Source organism: Mastigoproctus giganteus, chromosome 9 (genome assembly GCF_048544385.1).
Source record: "Mastigoproctus giganteus isolate SK-2022 chromosome 9, ASM4854438v1, whole genome shotgun sequence".
NCBI classification, from domain to species: Eukaryota; Metazoa; Arthropoda; class Arachnida; order Uropygi; family Thelyphonidae; genus Mastigoproctus; species Mastigoproctus giganteus.
Window position 1 is genome coordinate 140927323 of NC_143583.1, and position 27883 is coordinate 140955205.

The window sequence follows — 27883 nt, forward strand, 5'->3', positions numbered from 1 at the left end:
TCCAGATTTCCCAACAAATGCATTCTGCTTTGGATTCTCATTAGAACCCATTGCAATATTTCTCTTTGGGATTTATGGTAACAATAGTTTTGTTGTATCTATTACCAAACAAAGAATATACTTCTAATGACCTGTATGAATTATTATACAGATTCCACCTCCTTTTTTGTCTACTGGAGGAGTTTAATGCCATCTGTGCCGGAGCTCCCAATGCACGCAGATAGACAAGGAAATGTTATTGAATCTTTTGGACAAACATAATCTAATGTTGCTAAATACTGGTGCTTATAACTTATATTCATTTCTCCCCTCGAACAATTGCAACTATAGATCTATAATTTGCTCTCCAACACTGTTTCCGAACATCCAGGTAAAGTTTGGACAGTAGTACACAACTAGTAACCCACAGACAGGGATCCATTTAAGATATAAATTTTCCAAGACTAATTGAATAATCATCAAATGCCGATCCATCAAGTGTTGCCGAGATTTTAACTGCTGCAACTAATGCCATATCCATTAGTAGATTAGTAGATGCTGGCTCTTGTGGACATGCTAATCAGCGGTGGAATGATGCATGCCAACTATTAAACAAAAATAAAAACAGGACATGGATCTGTTTTGTAAGAATTCAACAACCGAGAACCTTATAAATAAATAATAAATAAATTAAAAAAAAAAAAAAAGGGCAGGTTTCTGCCAGCATCCTGCTTAACTTTGAGATAGAATGAGTAAGGTTTATCATCTGTATTGGAAATAGGCAATGCCCTTGCAGAAATTTTCATGCAAATCTCAGCTAAATCTGCCTATGAACCACGTTTTCAACATGATAAAATAAAGGCTGAGCAATACAAATTAAATTTTGGGACAAGATTCTATTTCTTTGATATAATCAATTTTTTACAACATTGGAGTTAAAGGAAGCTCTATACAAATCAGCAAATGGCACATTACCGTGATGGGATTTACTGTCGTGCTGCAGTACCTAGACAATAAGGCCCTAAACCTTCTATTACTTTTTCTGAATTGGATCTTCTCAGATGGCTACTATCCCTACTCATGGAGTCATTTAAATGGTCTTATCTTTTCCTAAACCTGGAAAATATCAGATAATCCACACAGCTATAGACCGATATTTTTTTCAGTTGCTTGGGCAAGGTTATAGAAAAGATGATCCACGATAGACTGTTATGATACCTTCAATCCCATGCAATTGTCAGACATGATCAGTGTGGTTTCTACAAAAGGTGATCCATGTTAGACCTTATGGTAGAGGCTGACTGTAAAATGTGGAATGCTTTTATTGAAAAAGGACTTGTTATGGTATGCCTGGAAATTCAGAAAGCCTTTGATAGCACCTGGAACTATGGCATTTATATGCTATAGGACTTTGAGGTTGGCTGTTGATTATCATACAGAGCAGGGGTTGGCAACCTGTGGCTCTTTAACTTTTATCCCACGTGTACAAGAGCAGCGACGTGAATAAAGCATTAGTTTCAGCGCAAGCATTTTCGAACATGAACTGTATTAAAAATAAATCAAGAAGTCGTGTGAACAATGCGAATCTCTCAGCATGCTTAAAGATGAAAATTATGGCATAGTCACCTGATGTTGAGAGACTCTCAAGAAGTTCAGCAGCAAAAGTCACATTAATTCGTATCTAATTGGATGTTTGTTGCATTTTTTTCAGTATTAATAAATAATATTTCAAAAAAAGTATATTTTTTAATAAAATACCTTCCCACTCTATTCCATTTCTTAAAAAAACTCCTCTCCACCTATCTTGAGCTTAGGTATGGCCCTTCAATTTCCCCACCCCTCCCTTTTTATTAGATTAAAAATGGCTCTTCACTCAAAAAAAAAAAAAAAGGTTGCCAGCCCTTGATACAGAGTTTTCTTAAAAATAGGATTTTTCAAGTGCATTATTGCAATGCTGTCTCACAATCTGTTCTCCCTAGAGAAGTACCACATGGATTGGTGCTTATTGCTACATTGCTGTTAGAATAAACAATATAACACAGAATATTTTGGCTACTATTGATATCTGCCTTTATGCCATTGAGCTCGCAATATCTTGCCATTCACAGAATATATGTTTCATTGAATGATAATTGCAGCTCACAGTAAAAGATGTCTTGGACGAAGTTGACACCTTTTGCAAAAGGTGTCAATTACGTCCAGGAGAAGAGGCAAGATTGATAAGTGGTATTGACTAGGAATTCACTACTCGCTCACCAATACCACATACCAAGATCTAAAGTTAGATTTTGGTAAGTGATATTGCTCAAATGTTAGATCTTCTTAGATCTAATGTTTGATACTAAACTCATATTTCAGGAATATATACTGAACTCTCCTTGTGAGAAAGCTGAACATGCTTAAAGTTATCTCATCTATGACATTGGGATACTGTTCAATATACTCAATACAGGTGTCCCCACTACCTGTATCAAGCTTTGATCAGATGTTAATTAGATTATGGACGCCCAGTTTATTACTCTACACCAAAGATTCAATTATCATGTTCTAGTCCAACACAGTGCTCTCAGTATTACTCTTCGGAATGTTTAGAACATTGCTAGTTCAGAGCCAACATATAGATGCCAATGCCAAATATAATTAAGGAACAGCATCTTTCAGAGAAAGATGCTGTTCCTTAATTATATAGTTAAAATGAGTAGTCTTCCTTCTCATCCAATCTGAACATACTTTTTTGATTCACAATGTGTAAACCTTTTCAGAAGTAAACTTGGCTAAGGTAAAGAAAGCCTGCACGAGAACGACGAGAAATGTCGGATAATTTACGCGGAAAATTAGTTTCCTGACACCAGACTCTAGCGCTGCTCGCTCGGTAAACAGACGGTAGGTGTTATCGGTCTGGAGCAGAAATCGAGAAGGATATATTGATTGACAGGTAGGCGTGGCAAATGATGAAATGATTGGTGGTGGGCATGACAGACGACAAGCTACTGTGTAGTCATTGGTTGGCATTATGATGTGTATTTACCAGTAAATGAACGGTGAACAGGTAATAGTGTGATGAATCTTTTAAAGGTGGGAGAAATTTGTAAGGAAAATAAAACGTTGCTTGGTTTTTTTTTTTTTTTTTGATGAAAACTAAATTTTAAGACCAAAATTGTACTGTTTTAAGTGCAATGATTATTTTCAACTAATTGAATCACGAACAGTCATGTGGAAAGTTGTGGTATTGTAAAAAATGTTCTTTGCGAGTTTCTTTATTGAAACATAGTTTTATGGAAAATACAAAACTTTCATTGAAAAAGATAATGTGCATTATATACTTTTGATCAACGTGCACGTCAGTAACTATGACAGCATTCCATCTGGAGATTTCGAAAGTGACAGCAATTAAATTTTATAAGAAACTAAGAGATATTTGCGAATTGCAGTTGATTAAAAAACCCATTAAGTTGGGTTTTTTCGAAGATCCACCCTGATCCACCCAACTTAAACCCATTAAGTTGGGTGGATCGGGGAAAATTGTAGAAGCAGACGAAACTGTATTGGTAAAACCAAAACATCACAGAGAACGAAATTTAACTGCTAAGAAGAAATGGGTGTTTGGTGTGTTCGAAATAGAATCTAAATTCGTCTTCATGAAATTGATAAAATATCTAAATCTTGAAGCACACCCTAATTCTTGTCATTAACTTTGCCCACTTTGTATGGCCAGCAAACTTAGACATCAGACTTGAAATACAGTCTAACTTGGTTATAACGAACATCAAGGGACCAACAAAATTTCCTTGTTATAACCGTTATTTGCTATATCAGTGATAGCGGAGATGGGGAACCTCTGGGACCATTAGACAATGAACACTTTATATCAGTGATGAGTTAATTCTACCCCCTATTTTTTTAAACTCTCAATAACTTGATAAAAAGATAGCTTCAAAAAACAAAAGAAATATTAGAGAGAAAAAAATAATATAAGTATATATGTACATATTATTTGTATTAATATGCTTGCATAAACTACAATACACTTAATATTAAACAATTTATTTGTCTGTAATTTTAAAAACCATACACTCAATACTAAACACCATTTGTTTCTCCGTAATTAAAAACAATACTATTTAATAATAAACATGATTTCAATTAGTCTTTATTTATGAATCTTAAAATTAATATTTCTTTTAAAGATTTCACTTTGATATTTCTTAATTTTCCCCTTAAAACACTCAACACGTTAAAAGTCTTATAAACTTGCCTCAGTTCCTTCAAAAAAATTGACTAATGTGTCCATTGCACCTTGAGCTTGTGAGATTTTCAACACTGATTTTGATTCACTTTCAGTTGTCATCATATCATCATCACAGTTATCATCTTTATAGAACCCAGCATCTTCAATGTCACTCTCTGGAGGAAGACCACTAGTTGTCATTGACTCGTACAAATTCATCGATGTTATCTGTATTAAAACCTACAACGTTGTTAAGTAGCAACCATTCGGATAATGGAAAGTTTATTTTCTTCCTTTCCATCATCTTCATCTGCAATTGAAATTTCATTTGAATTTAATTTCGATTTCTCGAAGCAATTCAATATGGTTGTCGAAGTAACGTTGTTAGTCAATAAATTTATAGCATCCAATATTGATATAAACTCGGTAAGATTCTGTTTCTGTTCCCTTTGACTGATCAGCTGTAGAACTAAAAATCTTTTATAAAATCCTTTCAAACTTTTGATTACACCTATGTCCATTGGTTGTAAAATTGGTGTCGCATTGGAAGGCAGAAACACTAGTTTAATGTTGGACAAATTTTGAATCTGGGGATGTGCCGGACGGTTATCAACTAACAATAAAATATTTTTCTTCTTTTGGAACAGCTCCTTATTCTATTCCAATCATTTATGTATTGCTGAAAAATATCTGAAGTTATCCAAGCTTTCTTGTTTGCAGTGTAATCCATAGGAAGTTTCCTTACATTTTTGAAACAGAGTTTTTAACAATTTTCAGATTACAAATAGTTTTTTTTTTTATCACTTCCTGTCATATTTGCACATACGAGCACTGTTGAGCAAGCCTTTGATTTTTTGTCAGGTGTCAAATTATAAAAAAGTCCTGTTTGAATTAATAAAACCTATATAATTAGATATAAGATCTATCAAGATGGTCTTATATTACTTCTGTAACCTTTTAAAGAGTGAGTTTCTTGAATATGTCTAGGCCTGAGCAGTTTTTGTTTTGCTAGGTGTGGGCTTTGTGGAAATAAAAAATCATAAATGAGCTGATAAGTGCAATCTAATAACATCTTAATCCGGATTTGAATGAAATAGAAGGAAGTGTATTAGTATGAGTGGACACCGAGAAGCCAAAACATTATGACCATCTACCTAGTATGATGTTGGTCTTCCACATGCAGCCAAAACAGTTCGTACCCAGTGAGGCATGGACCCTACAAGATTTCTAAATGTGTCTTGTGGTATCTGGTACCAAAACGTAACCAGCAGATCCTTTAACTCCTCTAAGGTCCATGGCTGAGATGCCGCAAATATGAGTTGCTGTTCCAATGCAAACCACAGATGCTTGATAGGATTGATGTCTGGGGAATTTGAAGTCCAGGGCAATACCTGGAAGTCTTCCCTGTGTTCCACAAACCAGTCTCAAACAATTCAGGCAGTGTGGCATGGCGCATTATCCTGCTGAAAGACAGCACTGCCAGAGGGGAAAACATTGCTATGAAAGGGTATACCTGGTCAGCAATGATGTTTAGGTAGGTGGTAGACGTCAGATTGCCCTGCACATGGATGATTGGACCCGCTGCCGTCACTGGCTTGGTTTCATCCCACGGTGCATCCAGGTGCCATCACTTCCCCAGGTAAACAACACACACACCCTGCTGTCCAGATGATGCAACAGGATACGTGATTCATCAGACCAGATGACCTTCTTCCAATCACTCAAAGTCCAGTTTCGTGTGCCCATTGTAGGCGCTGTCGCCTGTGAACCAAGGTTAGCATGGACACTTGGAGCAGCCTGCAGCTATGCAGACCCATTTTCAGCAGAGTTCGATGTACTGTGTGTTGTGACACATCACCCCCTGTCACCAGCATTCCAATTACTGGCTATCCTATCTATCCTCCCTGTACACATTGTACTCCCCAAATTCCAGTTCTGCATTCCTTATATCTGTGTGACACCATGTCTCCGATATCCCAACAATATCTGCCTTTGATGTTTTGAGCAACACTTCAAATTCATCAAATGTATTTACCAAACTTCTAGCATTGGTGTATATGCAAGTATACATGCACTTGTTCCTATTCTTAGCTACACTAACACAACCCATGTGTTTACTTGTACTGCAATGACTCTCAGCAGTCTCTGAAATACCCTGCATCTTGTTTTCCAGGCTACTGCTCATTCCAATAGAAGCAGTGCAAGAATCACTTTCATCTCTGCCAGTGGCTACTGTTAATCTATTAGTCCTTGTATCCCCCCCCCAAGCTAGCAGTTTTCCGACCCACCTAACACTGCCTCGATAGCATCAGCAAATATTCTTGCACCCTTTCTATTTAAGTATATCCCATCCCTGTAGAAGCAGTCTCTCCTGTTAACAAGTACAGACCAGGCTGAAAAAAATGCTACCCCTTGAGCCTTGCACAGTCTTTCCTGGGCCTAATTGATCAAGGCTCTCATCATATACTACCTCCTGTCGTGTCTGGGCAGAATTGCAGACACTTTCAAATTCAACCCTAATTCACATCTTTTTTTCAGCAGTGACCTGTACTTTTTAAGTAATTCTGCCGGTCTCCTACTCTTAATATCATTAGTGCTAATGTGTACAATGATATAACCTTTTGTGCCCTTAAAAGATGATATCCGCTCTACAACGTCATCAATCTTTGCCCCTGGTGGACATACTCTGGTCCTGTTCCACCTATCTTCCTGTGGGACCAGTGCATCCTGCTTTGGGGGGTTGCCGCTGTGTTGTGTGTGATGATCAAGTGCAAGCTCTGGCATTGATGTGGGCAGCTGAGAGTTTGATGGGCCCTCAATTTAGATCCTTTGAGGGCATCCACCATGTCCTTCAAGCTCTCATATAGGCCCACAACAATGCTGAGTTGTCGCCTGATTTCCTCACACTCCTTACATTGTGCACACACAAAGACTTAAATATCATGTGCCATACCTGATTGCTCCAAGCAAGCAGTACATTTTAAAAGCCTGTGATTCAGAGGGCAACTGCCCTCTGAATCACAGGCTTTTATATGAAATTTATTTGAATTTCAGCTTTACATGTGTTGGAAATAAAGTACTCCTGATGCACAGTGCATTGCATGTAATAAAATATTAGCAAATAGTTCTTTGGCTCCTGCTAAACTTGTGGTTTGTAAGTGTTCCGTAAATATATTGTGAGATGAAAAGTGTTCAGTTACTAAAAAAGTTTGAGAAATGCTGTCATAGGGGACTCCACGAATAAAATTAGTCCACGAAGAGCAGTGTCCATTGATTACCACTCTCTGTCTTCTCCCACTCAACCATTCTTTTATTCATTGTAGCAGCTTGGCCTTGAAGCCATACTGCTCTAATTTGTACAGTCATCTTCCATGTGCATCAGTATCAAAGGCTTTCCTGAAATCCAACTATGAGATATCAAAATTATTTTTTGCCTCCAGTTCCTTTGTGACCACATCATAGTATCCAATCAAATTGGTCAGACAGGACTTCCCCTTAACAAAACCATGCTGTGTCTGAAGTATTACTGCAGTTTTATGTAGATGATCCTACAGTGCTTCTGTAATCAGTGACTCCATTATTTTTTCCAAGTCTGTAATTAACAAGTCTGTAATTTCTCGTGTCACTTTTTGATTGTCCTTTGTGAATTGGGGTTAATGTGTGTTCAACTCCAGTCTGTGGGGACGTCCCCTCGAGTCTAAGGATGCTCTTGTAATCATGGCTAAGGGGTTGCTTACTTCCTTTGCCACCTCCTCTAATATAACTGGTGGATATTGTTGTTGGATAGATCCCATCCACTCCAGGTGCTGTTCTTATGTTTAACTTTAACCAGTTCTACACTTTGCTTTGAGTTATTACAAAATCATTTATCTCCCTGTTAGAGTTTAATAGGATTCTGTCCTCCACGTCTCTGCAGAATTTCTCATGAGTATTTTGCATTTACGTGATACACACAAAATACTCATGTTTGTCAGCTATCTGAGCAAGATTATCAGAAAAACTGAACGTAGTCAAACCATCAATATCAGTTGGACTAACCTGATTCAGAGTTTATAGAGTTTATTAGCTGATAATGTATTACACAAAGATAAATAAACATATTATGCATAAAACTATTAAAACACTAATTTTTGCAGAATAAAAATATTATACATAAATTTGTGTATTTCATTTACATAAGAGAAAATTAACTTATTTATCTTCTCTTATATAAAATAAAATAGCACAATGTTTTATAAATCTTCAAAAAAAAAAAAAAAAAAAAAAAAACATGCAGATCAGTTCATCAGAGTTTAGAGTTAATTTATTATTTTCTTTATAAATTAAGGATTATAATTTTATAAATTTAACATTATGTGATTTAACCCAGAAATTTTTTTTTTTTTTTTTTACAGAATAGCACTAACACTTAGTAATGAGCATACTAGTAATAGTCAGTGAAAAACAGATAAGAGATGGCAGCACTTATATTCGAAGATTTGCAAATACTTTGATGGGTTACTTGAAATAACTTTAAAAAATATAATATATGTACATGCTTCTCAGGCACACACACACCCTTCAAAAAGGTTAGCCACTGACTCTTTTATTTTTCCTGAAAAAGGCCTCTGAGGTTGGGAAAATTCATATTTTAGTATTAAATCAGCTCACACCAACCATAAGAATAAGTATTTACTGTAACTAAAATATTTATTTACATATTAAAATAAAATAAATATTTACAAAAACTGCTATTATATTAAATATACATGTAAAAACATTAAAACTGTGATAAAATCCTTGAGATAAAATACACTAAAATAAACCGGATTAAAAGCGATAAAAACGATAAGAATCTCTGGAGCTTTCGGAAGCTTGCGCTCCCTTCCTCAGCAGTAACAAAACTTCCTGCAGCACGTCCATATATATAACAGGCTCACGGTACCTATACACGTGGTGCAGTCGGCGCATGGTCTGAACTGGAAGCGGAAATAGCTCGGGAACGTGTTAAGCAAAACCGTTCATCCGTACTTAGGATAATAGTTTCAAACAGAGGATGCATACGCATACCTCTGTCCCTATTCATAATATTGTGGTCGGATGAACAGATTCGTAGGCTCTCGAGCCATTTACGGTTCCAGAACCCATGCGCTCGATCCATGATAACCGCATCCTCTGGGGAAAATGGGGTTCTGGAACCGTAAATGGCTCGAGAGCCTACGAATCTGTTCATCCGACCACAATATTATGAATAGGGACAGAGGTATGCGTATGCATCCTCTGTTTGAAACTATTATCCTAAGTACGGATGAATGGTTTTGCTTAACACATTCCCGAGCTATTTCTGCTTCCAGTTCAGACCATGCGCCGACTGCACCACGTGTATAGGTACCGTGAGCCTGTTATATATATGGACGTGCTGCAGGAAGTTTTGTTACTGCTGAGGAAGGGAGCGCAAGCTTCCGAAAGCTCCAGAGATTCTTATTGTTTTTATCGCTTTTAATCCGGTTTATTTTAGTGTATTTTATCTCAAGGATTTTATCACAGTTTTAATGTTTTTACATGTATATTTAATATAATAGCAGTTTTTGTAAATATTTATTTTATTTTAATATGTAAATAAATATTTTAGTTACAGTAAATACTTATTCTTATGGTTGGTGTGAGCTGATTTAATACTAAAATATCTTTTATTTTTCTTGGAACAGAGATCAAACTTACAGTTTACAGTTGCCTACTTCATCCTCTGAACCATTCTTTTGAGTTGGAGATACATTTTCACATCTCCGGTCTGTAGTGCAGTGGTTCCTAATGCAGTGTCCTCACAGGCACCATGATGCCCGAAGGCTTTTTTCAGTGTCCCCAGGAAGAAGTCAGTGAATAATGAATAATATGAGTAGGGATTTTACATAAGTTTATAAATGTGTAAGGTACGTCAGCATTATCCATGTGCTAAACCTTTGCCAGTAGCACAGTGGTTATAATCACTGTTCTTCCCACACTGGGTGGAATCCTGTCAGTGATTTGAGAAACTTTTATGGGCGTTTTTTTTTTTTTTTTTTTACTTTCTCTTCTGAGTTAGTTGGCAAGGATAGCAAGTTCCTCCTCCCAGAAACTCAGCTCGTTAGTCTAGCAAAAGATATAAACTGACCAGAGAACACAGGCATTTATGGATGTAATGCACATTGGTGGATGAGATAATTCTCTGTTAGCCTTAACATGACAGAGTTTTTTTTTTCATATATCTGTCTGCTAAAGCATATTCAGAGTATTTCTAAGTAGTATTTCCTGGTGGAATGCTAGTGTCATGTAACGTGCACTGTATTGCTGGTGAGGGAATAGAGTTTATCTGGTGTTACTAGCAGGCTTTTGAGAACACAGCATGACTGTGCATGGAATGTGGCCTGCACCTGTATCGTGATGTTGTTTTCTCTTGCACTTTGTGGTTTATTATGCTTGGAATTTTCTGTATTAATTGCACTACTTTTTTGTCCTGGATTGAGTGGCTGATGCTTGCCACGCTCTCATAAACTGTCAAATATCCCCGAAAGTGTAAAAAGGTTCGGGACCACTACTGTAGGGACTTCCCCTAAGTTATTTTCATTGTTATGCCCTAATCATTTAACTACCTCTTTTGAAGCTATTTATAATGTAATTGGTATATTATATGTATATACTATTGTTGTAGGAACTTTGTTCACTTTTAGCTGCAGAAATTTCTCTTCAACCTTCCTTCCAGTTATTATAATATCATTTTATTTAAAGTCAGTATGATAAGCCAGTTTTGTTTGGATTGAAAATGTCTTCTCAAAAACAAGCTTCATACTCTTTCTCCAGTTTTCTTTAGTTACAGTATCAAATGGCAGAGGTGTGCACGTGCGTGTGTGTGCGCACATTGTGACACAATATTATGTGGCTTCATATTGAAGCCACTCACTGGTAATGAATGCTTAGCTTCAGAGCAGTTTGATCAGCTCTCTCTCTCTCTCTCTCTCTCTCTCTCTCTCTCTCTCTCTCTCTCTCCCTCCCTCCCTCCCTCCCTCCCTCCCCCCTCCCTCCCTCCCAGATTGGGGCTTGATAGTAAACAGATTCACAGCAACAGGAAGGGTATAAGCTAGTAAAATTTAGTGGTGACACACTGTATAATGATTACATTAGAAGTTTCGTTATAATAGAATATAATGAATTTCCTTGTAATGATGAGTGACTCTAGTTGGCTTTTGTAGTCCTTTAAAAATAGACAAACTATTCATAGGACATGAGATGAATTTCATTGTTCATTACTTCAGTTATCTGTAGTGTGAAAGGCATACAAAGCTATATTGTTAGTTGAGGAATTGAAGTGATAATAAAATGTATCACATATCAAATAATTTGATATTGAGTTGAAAAAAAAAAAAAAAGGAAAAAAAAAAAAAAAAGGGGGTTTTAATGTATAAATCTAAGCAAACATCAGTAAGGCAAGAGCACACATTCAACTTTACATATTCCCTGTCACAAACAGGCTTTTTTTAGTTTATGGCATAGTGAATCTCTCCTGTCTTGATGCTGTGTGTTGCATCCTAAAGTACAGTGAGATTATTCATAATTTAGGACTGTCTAAAGTTTCTTGTCTTACTACCTAATTTGCATTGTGAGAGGTAAAAGACATCCATGCCCGCAACAACATTAAGATCTCTGCAAAGTTTTCAGCTTTGCATAGAGGTGCTGTCATGAACCTTTGGATTGAAGATGTAAAAACTGTCTGTTTACTATTTGAAGGTTTGTCATGAATGATGATGATAATGAGTATTCTGGCCATTGGCAGGTCCATAATTCTGATAATAACGTCTTGCTTTCCCTTTCTTTGTGCACAGATCTGTAGCCATGTGTGTGTGTGTTGACAACTAGTCAAACCAGCCATGCTCTCCAAGCTAAATCAGTCAGTTCTACAGAATTGCTTATGGGGAAAAATCCTGCTTGAGACTAGACTCAATTCCCAATTAAAAGGCCATCAGAAATTCTCCTAGTCTGGGATAGGAATTCAACCCAAAATTTTACAAAGGATGTGAAGTGGCTAAGCCAACTTATTGACACGAAGGCTTGTTGTGTGTGTGTGTGTGTGTGTGTGTGTGTTGCCATCCATCCATTCATTTTATTTAATTTAATTTTTTTTTTTAATTTACAAAACTTGTCCTGAAATAACCATCTGTTGTGCTGTTTTTTCCAGCTTTTCCACTTGCAAGTGGTATATTCTATAACAGGCTATTTAACAGTCCAACAGGTATGAGCATTCTTTGTGAATCATTTTCTCAGATGGTCCGCCACCGATTTGCATTTTGTCGTGACTTATTGTTGTTGGAGCTGCTTCTTGTTCAGATTGGGGAATCGGTATGTATATTAACTTTTGATTTCTCTCAAACATTTCATGAAATTATAATATGATTGGTTTTTCTGCAAATTTATGTTGTTGTTATTATTTTTTATTTACGTACTTATTTTTTTAATATTTAGACGAATTTTTCATTTGATAGTGGTAGTCATTGCATTCATTTTAGGAAATTACACTAGAATTACAATAAAGCTGACAAAATGAAGAATGTAGTGAATTCCACATTAAAGTATAAAGCATGTTTACTGCAGCCAAATGATAGCTAAATAGATACTCTTATAACTTGGAGAAGTTCTCTCTGTGGTTGGGAATTAATATTAATAAAGGCAAATGGATGAATCAGCCTTATTCAAATAAGGGGTGGGGAACAAAAACATTCCAGTATACTGGAAATGAATTCCTAGCTTCAGAGCAACTTATAAAATATCTCTTAGAATTACATTGAATTCCAATAACTTACAATTTCAGTATGATGTTGAGTTTTGTTCTGTGTTGTTAATTATTTTTTAATTGGAGAAATGTTGTAAAAAATATTTTTGCAATTTTATATTTGTATACAAAATTGGCTGTGTACTCAATCGTGTGTTGATTTTATTTTCTTTAGAGATTTGGTTTTGGCTTCAGTTTCTCTTGTTTTGCATTGCTGTGCACTGGAAGTGAGATGCTATGGTTGGGAAATAACTCTAACAAAAATAAGTTATTTAAAAAGAACTTATTTTTGAATAACACAACTGCTGTGTTATTACTAGGATGTGTTTATTCTTGTCTGTTATTGTGTTCGAATACAGAATAGAATTATAATTTTAAACTTTAAAAAATTTTTTTTTTTTTTAAAAGACGGAGTACTATGAAGGACTTTTAAAAGAAGACCGAAGAGTTCAAGACAATGGAGGATTTTGGTGTAGAAGACTCGGGCTTAAAAGTTTCTGTTAGGGAAGTGGAACTCCTGCTAAAGGAAGGAAGGAATGGCAAATCACCTGGACCTGGAGGAGTTTACATGGAACTTCTGAAATATGGAGGAAGAGGAGTGGCTGTTCTGATACAAAAACTGTTGAATAGTAAACTGAGAGGAGAAGAAATACCGAAAGAAATGATAACAGGATATATTACATCAATTTATAAGAAGGGCGATCGGAAAAGCTGTTCAAGTTACAGAGGAATATGCGTCCTGAACCCGCTGTTAAAGATCCTTGGAAAATGGATCAGGAACCATTTAGAAGCCTGAATCGAGGTATCAGAAGAACAAATTGGTTTTTCAGCTGGGAGGTCATGTATAGATCATATCTGAACAGTACGACAGATCCTTGAAAAATGCCAATCAAAAGGAAAAAAAATCTTTATGATTTTCATTGACCTTGAAAAGGCATATGACAGTGTTCCAAGAAAACTCTTATGGGAAGCACTGAAAGAGGCAAATATTGATGGACAACTGATTAACATTATTAAGGCAATTTACAGGAATAATAGATGCAGAATTAAAGTGGGATCAGCTTTGTCACCTGAATTCCACACTTCAAAAGGCTTATTGCAAGGTTGTTGCATGTTACCAACACTTTTCAAAATTTATATCGACAGCTGCCTAAGATCCTGGTAAAAAAAAAATGTAATAAAATGGGATTGCCAATTAATAAGAACACCTATATTCACAATTTACTTTTTGCAGATGATCAGGTGTTGATAGCACAAGACTTAGAAGATGCAAAGTATGCATGTCGTCAATTGTTTGAGGAATATAAACAATGGGGTCTAAAAATCAATTTTAGCAAAACTGAAATGTTGTCTTCAGGGCCAGGACACATTCTAAATATTGCAGGTTTTAAAATCACACAAGTCGATAAATTCAAATATTTAGGATCAATCTTACAAAGTGATGGATCATCCCAAGCAGAGATCAATAAGAGAATTACAGACGGCAGAAAGGCTATCGGCATGTTAAACTCTGTTCTGTGCAGCAAAAATATCCTAAATAAAACAAAGAAACTTATATTTCAAATTCTTCTATTGTATGGAGCGGAAACCTGGACATTGAATAGGCGAGCGGAAAACCAATTGCTCTCCACAGAAATGGATTTTTGGAGACGCTCAGCAGGAACTTCTAGAAGAGACAGAAAACGGAATGAAGACATAAGAGAAAAAATGGAAGTGAAAAAGACTATTATTGACACCATCAAAGAAAAGTGTTTAACATGGTATGGACATGTAAAACGGATGCAAGAAAACAGATATCCAAAGGCTATCTGGAATGGATACCTCCTGGAAGAAGGAGAAGAGGAAGACCTAGGAGGACATGGATGGATGGAGTACGGAGTGCATGACAGCCCGAGGCTTAATCGACCAAGATACCTTGAACCGCACTTTATGGCGGGAAAAAATTCCTAACAAGAAATAACTTGTAGGCTGAGGAAACCCATTGTAAATAAAAACACTCCTCTTGAAGAAGAAGAAAAAATTTTTTTTTACAAAAACGTAATGTTGTAATAACATACGTCATGTATGAGCATGTAACATGCATGCTCTTGTATTTTTAATTAAATTTTTTTTTTATTAAAATTGATTGCTAAAACTCATTGTTGCTGCCCTTATGAACTAGACATCTAGTTAACAAGCTCTACAACTAGTAAAAAATATTAAAAAAAAATGTAAAAAAAATCTTTAAATGAAAAAAAAAAATTCTTTTCTAAATGTTACTTAGGATTATTAAATTTACTTGGGATTTTTACTAAATATTATCTGAGGTTCTGTGCTGAGGAATGAATTTTTGCATAATTTATTACAAGTGTTATCTGTATAATCTAAATAAGATCTCATACATATATGAGAGTTATTATTTAGTTGATTTCTGGGTCAATTTTTGCTAATGTTGTATTTATATTGCCAGTGCATGCATGCACATGCATACACCTGTACGTGTACAAATGTGTTTGCACGTGCATACACACATACTTGTGTTGGTGCTCCTAAATTAGCAAATAGTTTTTATGCTTCAAGGTTTAGATTGAGCATGTCTATGTAGAACCTTTTCCAGTGATATTAAACTTGTTGGGCATTTGCCTGTTGTAGTTGCTCTGAAATCTTCATGTAAGATTTTTTTTTATCTTTTTATCAAAATCATGTTAAAAAATATTTAGTTTGTATTGTTTACAAGTATTTTCAGTACTAATCCTGGTGTTATTGTTCTATCTAGAAGTGTATGTGATGCTCATTTATGTGACTTGTAGGCCAGGCTGCTTTTGTGGATTTAATGCCTGTATAAACTGTTTAAAGGTTTCTGAAACAGATGGTCTTATACCTAATTGCATATTGTTATGTTGCCGTTAGATTCCACTGAATATTCTAATATTAAGAATTGGCAAATTGTTAAATGATGTGCTAGTGGTATTATGGCTTCAGATACAATAAAATATATTGTATGTTATATATTTTAAATATGAATTATGTAAGGTAATAATTGTAATTGTTTACCCTTTGTGTTTGCCGAACGCATCTGAGAGCAAATCTTTGTGCAGGAATATTTTATATTATATGCGTAGCTCAGTACAAGTAAATATTCTTGAATGTCATATTATTTTACTTTGTGTGTGTGTGTGTGTGTGTGTGTGTGTGTGTGTGTGTGTGTGTGTGTGTGTGTGTGTGTGTGTGTGTGTGTGTGTGTGTGTGTGTAAGTAAATGGTACTAAACTCTTGAGAGTGGACTATTAGTTTTTACTGGAAATTTTAGGGATGGCTATCTCCAAGTGTCTGCTGATTACGTAAGTGAATATACTATTATATGATCAGATTTTATTATTTTCTCTCTCTCTTTTTTTTTTTTTTTTTTTTTTTTTTTTTTTTTGTATATTTATCATGAAATTATTTTTTTTGTAATGATGATATTTGCCCATATTGTGTGTATTAACAAATGACTAAATTCTGATTTAGTGTGGTTTGTCTACTGAGAAAGCAGAGAAGGTAAAAACAGATATCATTCCATTGACCAGTTTGTTCAACCAAGCTTATTATGTACTATTGTGGGCTACAGAATGCAGTAGTACTCCGCTGAATACTGGATTTTTGTGAGTGAACTAAAATTTTATCCACTTTTATTTGTTATTTAGGAAAAATTTATTCTTGCTTATATGAGGTGTGATCAAAACTTTTTGGGACTGGACTAATATTTAGGAAATGGTGAAGCTATTGGCTGTTCAGACGGATCTTCTTTGAGGTAGCCCATTTAACACTGTACACCAATTCCATTACTTCTGTAACCTCTGAGAGAATTGTTCCTGTGTTGCTTTGCTGAATGATTTTCTTAAATATTTACACAGTGGTATGGCTTATGTTGTGTGTCTTATGTAAAGGACCTAAATGTTAGTTCAACTCTGTTATGGTTCTCTGTGATGATATACAAAACTCAGTAGAATGGCTAGAAATAAGGTAGTGCAGTATGTGTTTGTGTGCAGTGTATGCATTGTTTAGTTGTTTCTGGCCACTTGGCTACCTGGAAGCAGCGATCACCAGGAAGGCTGCTTTCCAGTAGCCTTCCATACCACGAGGGGACAGACCACTACTATACATGTACTATATTAAATTTATTATATCCAGCAGCCATTGGAAGAAGTGAAAGTTTTATTGTTACCTGTCTCCTCCATTTCAAGACCACGAAGAATCCCACATCCACTGGAAATAGTATAATACCAATGAATGCCAGCAGTTCCTGTACCCAGGAAGCCCAAATAAGGGTATGAGCAGGTGAAAATCCTGGCTCTAATGAACTGGAGACCAGCAAACCCTGCCCCCGAAGGGACTAGCATAAAAAAAAAAAAAAAAAAAAAAAAAAAGTGGAAAATAAAAAAAATAAGAAATAATAATAAAAAAAATAAGTCCTATCACCAAAGGATCTGTGTAATTAATAATTAATTTTAAATAAAAAATAATTAAATAAAATAATGCTAATTAAATTTCAAAAAAATAAAAATAATTAATAGATTTAAATAATTATTATTAAAGAAAAAAAAGTAATTGGAGGGGGAGTAATTAAGGGGGGAAGGAAAGAGAGATATAACAATAAAAGTAAACACTACCCTAAGAAAATAATGAAGCCAAAGTAAATAAAGCTGAACTTCAAAACAGGAGGGTTTTCAAGTCAGATCGTAAAAGTAGTCTTGTTCAGTATAGAAGTCAATTCTGTTCTATCTGGTCTGTTAAAAACCTATGCAGCAAATTCCTGGAGAAGGCATTTTGATTTTCAATAAGATTTCTAATTTCCATTAGAAAAATCATGTACTGCACTAGATAATATTTGCCTTAAATATTGGTAAACTGGGCACTAAAATGTATCCATTTTTCAGAAGCACTGAAGAAACAGGTATCTGATGTAGCTAGATTGGATTTAATAAGATGAATCTTGAAAGGACTGTGGCCAGTTAAGGTGTATGGTGCAAGAAGGCTTGGATAGAACCAAAGCTGATTACTTTTTGAGGCAGTGAATTTAATATCAGGTATAAAACATTTGGTCACTGCTTCTTTGATTGAGGAATTCCATCTCACTTGCCATCTTTTATGTAGCTAAGTCCAAAATTTCACATTTTCATTTTTTTGGATCGGAAGTTGAATATCATAGGTTAGAATCTTTGTACTTGAGGTTTAGATCCAGAGCTTTTAATCCTGCAGTAGCTTGTAAAGTTGCAATCGAAACTGTTCTGCAAGTTCTTAGAAGAGCTAGCAAAAAGCTCTGTTGGACACTGTCTAGTTTGGTTTGAACTGTAATAAGTTGTTTTGTGAGATCATATGCTAGCTGCTTTGTGACAATTGGAATAAAAACTTTGTAATATAGAATTCTGAGCATTCTCCTTTTTAAACCCGAATCCTGCCAAGAGATTTTGAACAAATGGCTGAAAAGTTTAACATTTATTGGAAATGTTTTGGATGGGTGATGAGAATGAGAGTTTTTCATCTAAAATAATCCCAAGATGCTTATGAGTAGTAACAGGTGGCAAAGATACTCCCCTTAACTTGACATGAAAGTCTACTATGATCTGGTTTTCCATGAAATATCATCATCTTAGTCTTATAGTGGCACCCTTAATCCAGCAAATTATCAAGTACAGAGTTAGCCCATTGTTCTTGGGACCTGGACTTACCATTTAAATTTTATTGGCAAAGGCAATCATTTTCACATTGACTGTGTCAGATGTAGAAGTCTGCCGATCATCATGGACAAGGCTATACTTAAAGGGGCCAAGAATTGAACTTGGGAACAACCTCAAGAAACAGCTTTAGATACTGACTGATGTTTGGTTTAGATGAAGACAGTATTCGAAAACAGGCTTTGAACGTCACCCTGTATATCACTATATAATTTCTAGTAAGGACTGACCGACTGGTCGGTCTGTTCGTCATTAATAAATAAATACATTAATAAAATAGTAAAACAGATATAAAATAAAAGTGTTAAAATACATAAAAGCATTAAAATATATAAAAGTAAAAAGCAATAAAATACTTATGGGGTTACTGCATATGAGAAGCAGTAACCCCAGAGTAACGTATCAACCATGTGGTACTACACTGACAGTGGTAGAGAGTGAAAAGTACCTGGGGATAATTGTGTAGGCAGATATGAAGTTTTCTGAGCAGTGCAGACTGCCTGCAAGAGTAGCTCATGGTATTTTGTCAATGATATACAGAAATTTTTCTATAATGGATAAGGAGGTGATTATCCCCTTATATAAGGCAATGGAGGCCACACCTTGAGTAAAATGAGGCCTCCAGAGCTATACAGCTCTGGAGGCCTCATTTTAAGAAGGATGTAGACTGTAGCAACGAGTACAGAGAAGGGCAACGAGATTAGTAATGGAGCAAAGGGTTGCTCTTACGAAGAAAGGCTTAAGTTTTGCAAATTACAGTGTCTGGAGACTAGGCACCAGCGAGGTGATCTGATTGAGGTGTATAAAGCCTTGAATGGTTTGAGCATGCTCAATGCTGATGGGATTCTTCCTCTTGCTCAGAATAATCACCTGAGAGGGCATAAATTCAAATTGAGGAAAAACAGTTGTAGGATAGATGTGCGGAAGTTTGCCTTTATCCAGTGGGTGGTTGATTGCCGGAACAAACTTCCATCTGTTGTAGAAGTTGATAGCTTAAACAGATTCAAGGCAGAACTAGGCGAATATTTGGAGCGAGTGGATGGGTGAAATGAGAAGTGTGTGTGTGTGTGTGTGTGTGTGTGTGTGTGTGTGTGTGTGTGTGTGTGTGTGTGTGTGTGTGTGTGTGCTGATCCGATTATAAGATTGTTTTCTTGCACCATATGCCCATGCTAATACTAAAATAGAAGCCCTCGGGGTGAGGTGTCCCTTCATCAGCTAGTCAGTGTTTGGGGTATTGAGTACATATATTCATTGGGTAAAATAAAAGATGACTGCTTATGATTGTAAATCACAATTCCAGTGCTGATAACGCAGTATTACTCATGCGTAAGGAACACCAGCACTCATCGCACTGCAGTATGGCAGACTCCATAATGGTGCGTATGTGAACTTCCCTATTACAATTCATAGTATTGTTACAGCTGACTATATGGAGTGCCTCAAGCCATGAGTGAACACTGTCTAGCTGCTGAAGGGATGCCTTGTCTTGAAAGCTTTTATTTTATTGCTTTTTACTTATACAGCCACTTCCCGATTTACGCAATACTTGACTTATTGAAATTTGACTTTACGTAAGTTTTTACCGGTGCAAACTTAAAAATTCATGGAAACGTATTTTGCATCCTGTAGGAATAAATGGAGGTATGAAAATATCGTAATGTGAACCCAGTAACACATTGTTATTTTTTGGTAATTCATTCCAAGACCTTGGAAGTTGAAATTTGTGCTATATAACTATTTATCTCTCTAAAAGGTCATTTTTATAATGGAAATTACACTACACTTTCATCTTTGTCATATGTTCCATTATAAGAATCAATTTTGAATCCCTTTGTGATACTTTTCTAAAACACATTTCTGGAGGTCACTTCCATAAAACAATATAAACAATTTGCACTTTCTGGTTTATTGAGCTTTTCTGTTAGCTCAATCTAATATAAACGAGTAGTAAACTTGATCTTATTGCATTTACAATAATACTGATAACTGCAATTCTGTGGGTTTTTAAGGTGAATTGAGTTCGCCTCCACTGAAATCTTCAATCATATAAATAAATTTTCAGAATCTTCTCTTCATTCCTATTTACTTATTACAATGGTGAAGGGAAAGGGACCAACGGAAAGTGCAAGTGCTAGGAAACAAAACAAAATTGATTTAGAAATGAAGATGATTAATTAAGAATTACGAAGCAAGACAAAGTTTGTCATCTGTTGCACGGAATTACGTCTTACTGCTTCAACAGCGAATACTATTTTAAGGGACAGTGCACGTATAAAAAAGCATGTTAAAGGATCAATGCATTCAAACAGTGATCACAAAACAGCATTCAGGTGCTATATCGAAGATGGAAAAGCTATTAATAATATGGATGAAAAATCAGATTCAGAAGCAAGTGCCCCGAGTCCAATGGCCATTCAAGCAAAAGCAACAAGCATTTGTGAAGATATTAAGGATAAGTACAGAGAACGCCAAGCCAAGTTTGTGGCAAGCGATGGGTGGTTTAATAGGTTCAAGCATTGTGCTGGTTTCCAAAATATTAAACTATGTGGTGAAGTCACTAGTGCCGATTCTGAAGCTGCAGAGAAATTTTGTGATGTGTTGGAAAAAGCCCCTTCTACATCTCCACAGCCCTCAACTCCTGCAGCAGTGTGTTGGAAAATTAATTCTGGCAACGATGCTTGAAAGGTAAAACTTGCTTAAATTATGCCTGTCTCCTTTTTCTTTTTGTAATTTTATAATTTGGAAATTTTTGTAATTTTGTACACTTTTGTAATTTTTCCTGCACATGAGATAACAAAAATTGAATAAATAATTCTATTTACATGTTTGTTCATCATTTCTTTTTTGCTTCAATCAAATTTGTAAGTGCTGCATAAGCATTTAGGGAAATTCCAACTTACGTATAGTTCTGCGAAATTATTATTATTATTATTATTATTATTATTATCCATATGATGCAAGGAAGCCTGAGGCTTATGCTGCACCAGGAAAAAAAAAAAGTTCCCGAGTAGCCCTGAGAGAGAGAGAGAGAGAGAGAGAGAGAGAGAGAGAGAGAGAGAGAGAGAGAGAGAGAGAGAGAGAGAGAGAGAGAGAGAGAGTCAAAAGTAGAAGGGAATCACCAAGAAAGGGAAGAATGATGATATCCAGCTCAGGACCCTGGGTGTGCCAAGCCCATACTCACCAGATGTGAGCCCCCGGGGTTAATGCAACCCTTACGTAAGTCGGGGAGTGGCTGTATATGTTTTAACAATTTTACATATTCTAACTCTTATTTTTTATTTTTATTTTTGGTTTTTAGGAGCATTAGCAACTAAGGCCATATTGCTCCGGGATATGTGGTGGTCATTCCCTGACCTTTCCGCATCCTCCGTATTTAGTGGTGACGGGCTTGAACCCCGGTCTAATCAAGAAGTGTGTGCTACGCACTGCTGCTCCTTCCCACCTGGCTACGGAAGCATCCTCTCTCTCTAACGCTTATATTTTAATCTGTTCTGTTACTTTATTTATGTATGTATCTATTTATTTATTTTAATAATGTTTGACTTAAATCAGTCTATCGGTCATTTCTAGAAATTATATAGTGAATCATACAGTATGTTCAGCAAAAAAAAAGATATGTTCAGCAAAGTAACTCTTAAGCAGTAAGAAATGTCTAGCAACAACAAGCAATTCAAAGGCACCACAGGACACTCTCCCACAAAACATTGTTGAAGCTGCCTTCGTAATCAGTAAAAATTGCCAGTGTATATTTGTGAGTAGAGCTATCAGTTAGCTTTTTCAAATCATAAAGCACATCTTCACAACTACAGCTGGGCTTAACGCTGTATTGGAGAGAAGAGGAGGATGAGATATTATTTTCCAAGTAGTTGATTACATCTGTATGCCATGAGTTTTTCTAATAACTTGCCCAAATGGGATAATAAGGCGATAGGCTTGTATGATTTAGGATCACTTGGTGGTTTACTTGATTTTGGGATTATGTTAATGAGATCAGACTGCCAAATAGCAAGGAAATTCCCAGCCTCAAGACACTCATTGAACAGTTTTAAAAGATGGCTTGGCCTAATAGAGAAGAATCTTTTTATGAAAATGCTTTTCAGATCAGTACCTGAGAATTTGTTATTACTCATAGAAGAAATAGCATTTTTAAGCTCTTCCTTAGAAAACAAAGGAGTAGAATTGGGCAAATCGTATTACTCATTATCTTTCCTCACTCTAGAATAGTAGGCAGAATCAAGAGATATCATCATTATCATTGGGAAAATTTCTCTCATGTATTTGAATGGCAGTTTGTGTTCTATTCAGAGTTTCAGTATTATTTGAGGTTACTGTATTAAATATACTACCAGGAGTTAATTTGTTTCTACTGATTTTATTTATAAGACCGCAAGGACCTTTATTTCCAATCGTGTGTACAAAATTCTGTCAAGATTTGGCCTAGTATATTACCTTAGTATATTTCCTCTTCTCATTTTTATAATATAAATGTAACCTGTTGACCACAAGTAAAGGCTGTCTATTACGTTTTGATTTTGATAAAGATGCCTAGCGTGATGAACCTTAGACATTGAATCTTTAGCTCGTTTATCTACCACGGGGTACATTTTGTACGGAAAATTTTATTTTTGGTAGATTTTGTGATAGCTGTAAAGATAGTGTTTTTAACCAGGTTTGTCAATTGTTTAAGATGGTCCACAGATCTGTAGAATCAGGTGGAATATCTTTAAAGATTTATTTAGCAAAGTTTTCTCAAATTATATTATATAGGGAAAATCTGATGAATTAATTGGGTGAGCTGTAATAGTTTTAGAAGAACATTGGTCAAAAGTTGGTAATCGGAAACTGTCCAATCTGTATGTACATCCCACTCAAAAATTAGAGAAGAGATAATGCCTGTTGCCAGAGTGACATCGAAGTTAGACTGCCCAGGCTGCTACAAAAGCTAGAAGACTTATTTGGGAGATTAAGGACATCTGATTGATGGTCAAAAATTAAATCTTCTAATAACTGACCTATGTTGTGAGTTGTTGTGCTATGCCACAATGTGGATTTGGAATTTGCATCCATTAGGAAAATAACAGGTTCTGGTAAATGTTTTTGAAGAGCAGTTTCTAGGTATGCCAAGAATTAATTAATATCTGATGATGGTGGACAGTATAAAGTAATCAAGTAAAAGGATATAGTTTCATTAGTAGGTTGTATACAGGTAGCATATTGTGAGCATAGAGAAGCGATGATGAGAATATCTAGATATTCTATTGAATATAAATAATAATAATTGTTTTTGGATCTTCATGAGGGGATTTTATTTTTCTCGTGAAAAACCTGTGATTTTACCATGATAGTGATATTGTTCCTGTAAACAAACAATGCTTGGAGAAAAGGATATCTGCAAGCCTTTGAATTTCATCATACTAAAATGCCTCGGCACAGTCCCGTTCAGATCACTTTTATGTTTTTGATAACATGTTTTCCAACTTCCTGGCTAGTAGTGAGTTTCAAACCCTCGGTAGCCTTTACATTAATGAGATTCTGAGGCCTCTTAGTAAGCTGCATTTTAAAGAGCTTGCCGAACCTGGAAAAAGGAGCACCTAAGTCTCCGTCAGTTATTGTTTCTTTTGTCAGAATAGAAGTAATTGCATTCTCAGATAAGGAATCCTTTAGACCACTGACAGAAGATCCTTTTCCTGCAATATTTTGTGTTTTTAGTTCTTTAATGCACTTGTTGGAGCCAGTAATTTGAGGTTTAATGTTCTTTGATATTTTTATTTTGTAAATCTATATGTCCCTTCAGTCTTTAAATTTTTAAAATTAGTGTTCCAAGATTTTATGATGATCTTGGTCTGTATTTTGATTATCTTAGCATTCTCATTGAGCAGGTATCCTTTTAATCCTTTACATAGTAAAATAACAGCGTTTTAGGCGGAAGTTCTTTCAGCATTACAGTGCCCTTATTGGGTTTCCTTATCTTTATGTCTGGAGATATAGTCACAGGAGGTCTAATGTTTTTTTTGTATGAGGAATTTATAGAGCACCTGGGATCTTCTAAAGTAGAACATTGTGAATTAGGAGCATTACAGTGTTCATTATCAAGTTCTAAATGCCCCAGCTCTACTCTTGGAGCTATCCCAGCTGATAAAGATTGACCCTGTCTTACTGAAAGGCGGCAAGTCCATTTTATTGGATGGAACGGTTTCCCAAGCATTTGTCAGTCTCCATAATATCAGTTATTTTAAATGAAATAAACTAGCAGTTATTGGAAAATTTTCAAAACAATTCTTCTGCACCATTGGATCACCATAAGAAAATAAGGAGATAATCTAATAAAAATCTAGGTCTTTTGCAGTAGACTTCAAAACAAGATCATTAAAATTTCAAACTTTCAGATTGTTAGTTCAATTTTTAGGTAAATAGCAAAATTAGATAAATAATAATTTTTGATAATTAACTTAGACAATTTTTAGAAGATGATGATAATATGTCAGCAAGCAAAGAGGTATATACATTTGTAAAATCCAAATAGTTCCTTAATCACTCATAGCAAAATTAGATAAATAATAATTTTTGATAATTAACTTAGACAATTTTTAGAAGATGATGATAATATGTCAGCAAGCAAAGAGGTATATACATTTGTAAAATCCAAATAGTTCCTTAATCACTCATAAATGCAAGTTCGAAAGTGGGACAGGTGTTTACACTAATTGAAGATATTTATAGTCCCACTAGACAATAACGATCATTGGAACAATGCTCTCACATAGCTGAAGGCAACGAGTTATTATTATTATTAGCCATATCGTGCAAGGAAGCCTGAGCCTTTTGCTGCACCAGCCAAAAATAAAATAAAATAAAATAATCTGAATTACTCTGTGAGTGAGAGAGAGAGAGAGAGAGAGAGAGAGAGAGAGAGAGAGAGAGAGAGAGAGAGAGAGAGAGAGAGAAAAAGAAGTAGAAGGGTATCACCAAGAAAGAGAAAAATGATGATATTCAGCTGAGGACCCTAGGTGTGCCAAGCCCATACTCACCAGATGTGAGTGCTCAGCCCAGTATACTAACACAAAGTGATGAATTTATCTAATTAGTGGTGAAAAGCAGCAGTCATTTTGATCACTTAACAGACATGTGTTGGCCACAACATTCATAGTTTAAAAAAAAAAAAAAAAAAAACTTATCTGTGCTGACGAATCCATACAGCAGGTAAAATACATCACTTTTTGGTTGCCTGGTAACAAATAAAGATGATACTTATAGATTTAATAATCCAGAAAGGCTGTGTGCTCCTCCACACAGGAGCACGCAATAGACACCAGCATACAGCCTATGCCACCTAGCTAAATTCCAGTGTATGGCTTATGGGAAAACTGCGATGATGGAGAACTTTACACGAAATTCTTTTGCAAAATTCTGGAATCGAAAGTGACAAGTGTATAGAGGCATTGTTATGATGCAAGCGCCAATTTTCCGAAGTCCACTTTTCTAGCCATTTTCTCTGAACAGCACTGCTCAGTCGCCGTAGAACTGTTATGTAGTATTTTTGGTGCCCTGTAAATCAAAACATACCTATAACCATAGTCTTCACATTTAATCTAGATTGCCTTTATTATCTTTTTTGGGCCTTGGAGAAAATGGCTGAGAGAACAAGCTATATTTCCTGGTAATAGCCATACACCCATGATTTGTTACCAATTATGAAGAAAGATAGATAGTCAGCACATAGATGAAGATCCTGACATGCAAGAATTCATCAGCGAGGATGCAAGGCACAAACTGACTGAAGTTCATTGCATTCTCAGAGCTTGTATTGAAATTGATTGGCAATGTTCCATAAGAAATGCTAATTTCACTAGCAACTTTACAAATAAGTAAACTTTGATCACTCCCAATCAGATCATGAATACATGCAATTGAGCCATTGGTTTTTGAAATTGAGGGGTGGTCAGAGTGAAGGTCATTGTCAGTGGATGACAACCAGCCCTCTTTAAACTTTGAGCATCATTTAGTCTTTTCATATGACACTCAGCATTTTGGAAAGTGTTTAGCGTTTTGTGCATTGATGTTACAGTTTTCTCTGATTTGAAACAAATCGGGAAATTTGATATGATTTTCGATTTGATTTGAATGAAAATTCATTTCAAATTCACTGCCCTATAAATCATGCATTTTAGAATACAACAAAACATAAAAAGCACTTGTTGAATATTCGATAATTACAGATAAACAAGTGATTCAAGCTGTACTTTGTGTAAATGAGTTACTAAACATGTTTCTCTAGTTGGGACTTGCTACAAAGCCACTATTTCAAGATAGAGTCAATCACTAAACTTTTTGATCACACCTTATATATATATATATATCAGAAATGAATGAATATTTCATTCTTTATATTGTTATGAAACATGAATATTTCATTTATGTAAAACACGAATATTTCATTCTTTATATTGTTATAAAATATATGTATTCTGGTAATGGATGGAGTCCCATTGACCTAGTGCATTTGTCACTTTTGACCAGTTCAGAAAAGTCTGGATTCATTGCCTGTCAGTGTATTGAGGAACTTTATAAAAGCTTTTTACTAAAGTTTGTATTTAGTTGATTGTAGTAGAGGCATAGGTTTTTCCTGGTCTGTAACCACATTATGTATTTTCGTAGACAAGAAAAACTTAGTATAGGATAAATATCCATGCTAAATTTACTTACATGCCATTGCCGTAGCTAATCCAAATCACAAGATGCACCTTAACTTGTTGAGACAGAGTACTGACATAGTACACAAAGTTCACATTTAGTCTTATATGAACCAGCACACAGTGATCAAAATGGTCACTACATCGTGGAATCCTAAACAAACAACCAACCAAACAGAAATTTGATGCTGTTTTGCCTTAATATAGGTATAAATATTCTGAGCATCAGCCAAAAAAGAAAACCATTTCGCCTATCCATTCCCTCCAATAGATTGTATAGTTCTTCCTTGAATTTCTTCAAACTGCCAACTTCCACAACAACAACAGATGGGAGATGCTTCCAGCAGTTAACCAACCACCCATTGGCTCAAGGCAAAATTTACACATTTATTCTGCAACCATTCTTCCACAATTTGAATTTATGTCCTCTCATGTGCACAGGTTGAGCAAGAGGAAGAATCCCATCAGTATTTAGTTTGCTGCTTATGCCATTCAAAGCCTTACCTCAGTCA

General features: G+C 35.5%; 1 protein-coding gene across 1 annotated transcript in view; it reads left to right on the top strand.

Annotated features, from left to right (window-relative positions):
- Nup160 (nuclear pore complex protein Nup160) overlaps positions 1-27883 on the top strand; it is a 507399-nt gene that overhangs the window by 222216 nt on the left and 257300 nt on the right. Inside the window, exons 17-18 of the mRNA XM_090382015.1 lie at positions 12396-12556; positions 16475-16608. Coding sequence (XP_090238141.1) covers positions 12396-12556; positions 16475-16608 — 295 coding nt within the window. The remainder of the gene's footprint in view (positions 1-12395; positions 12557-16474; positions 16609-27883) is intronic.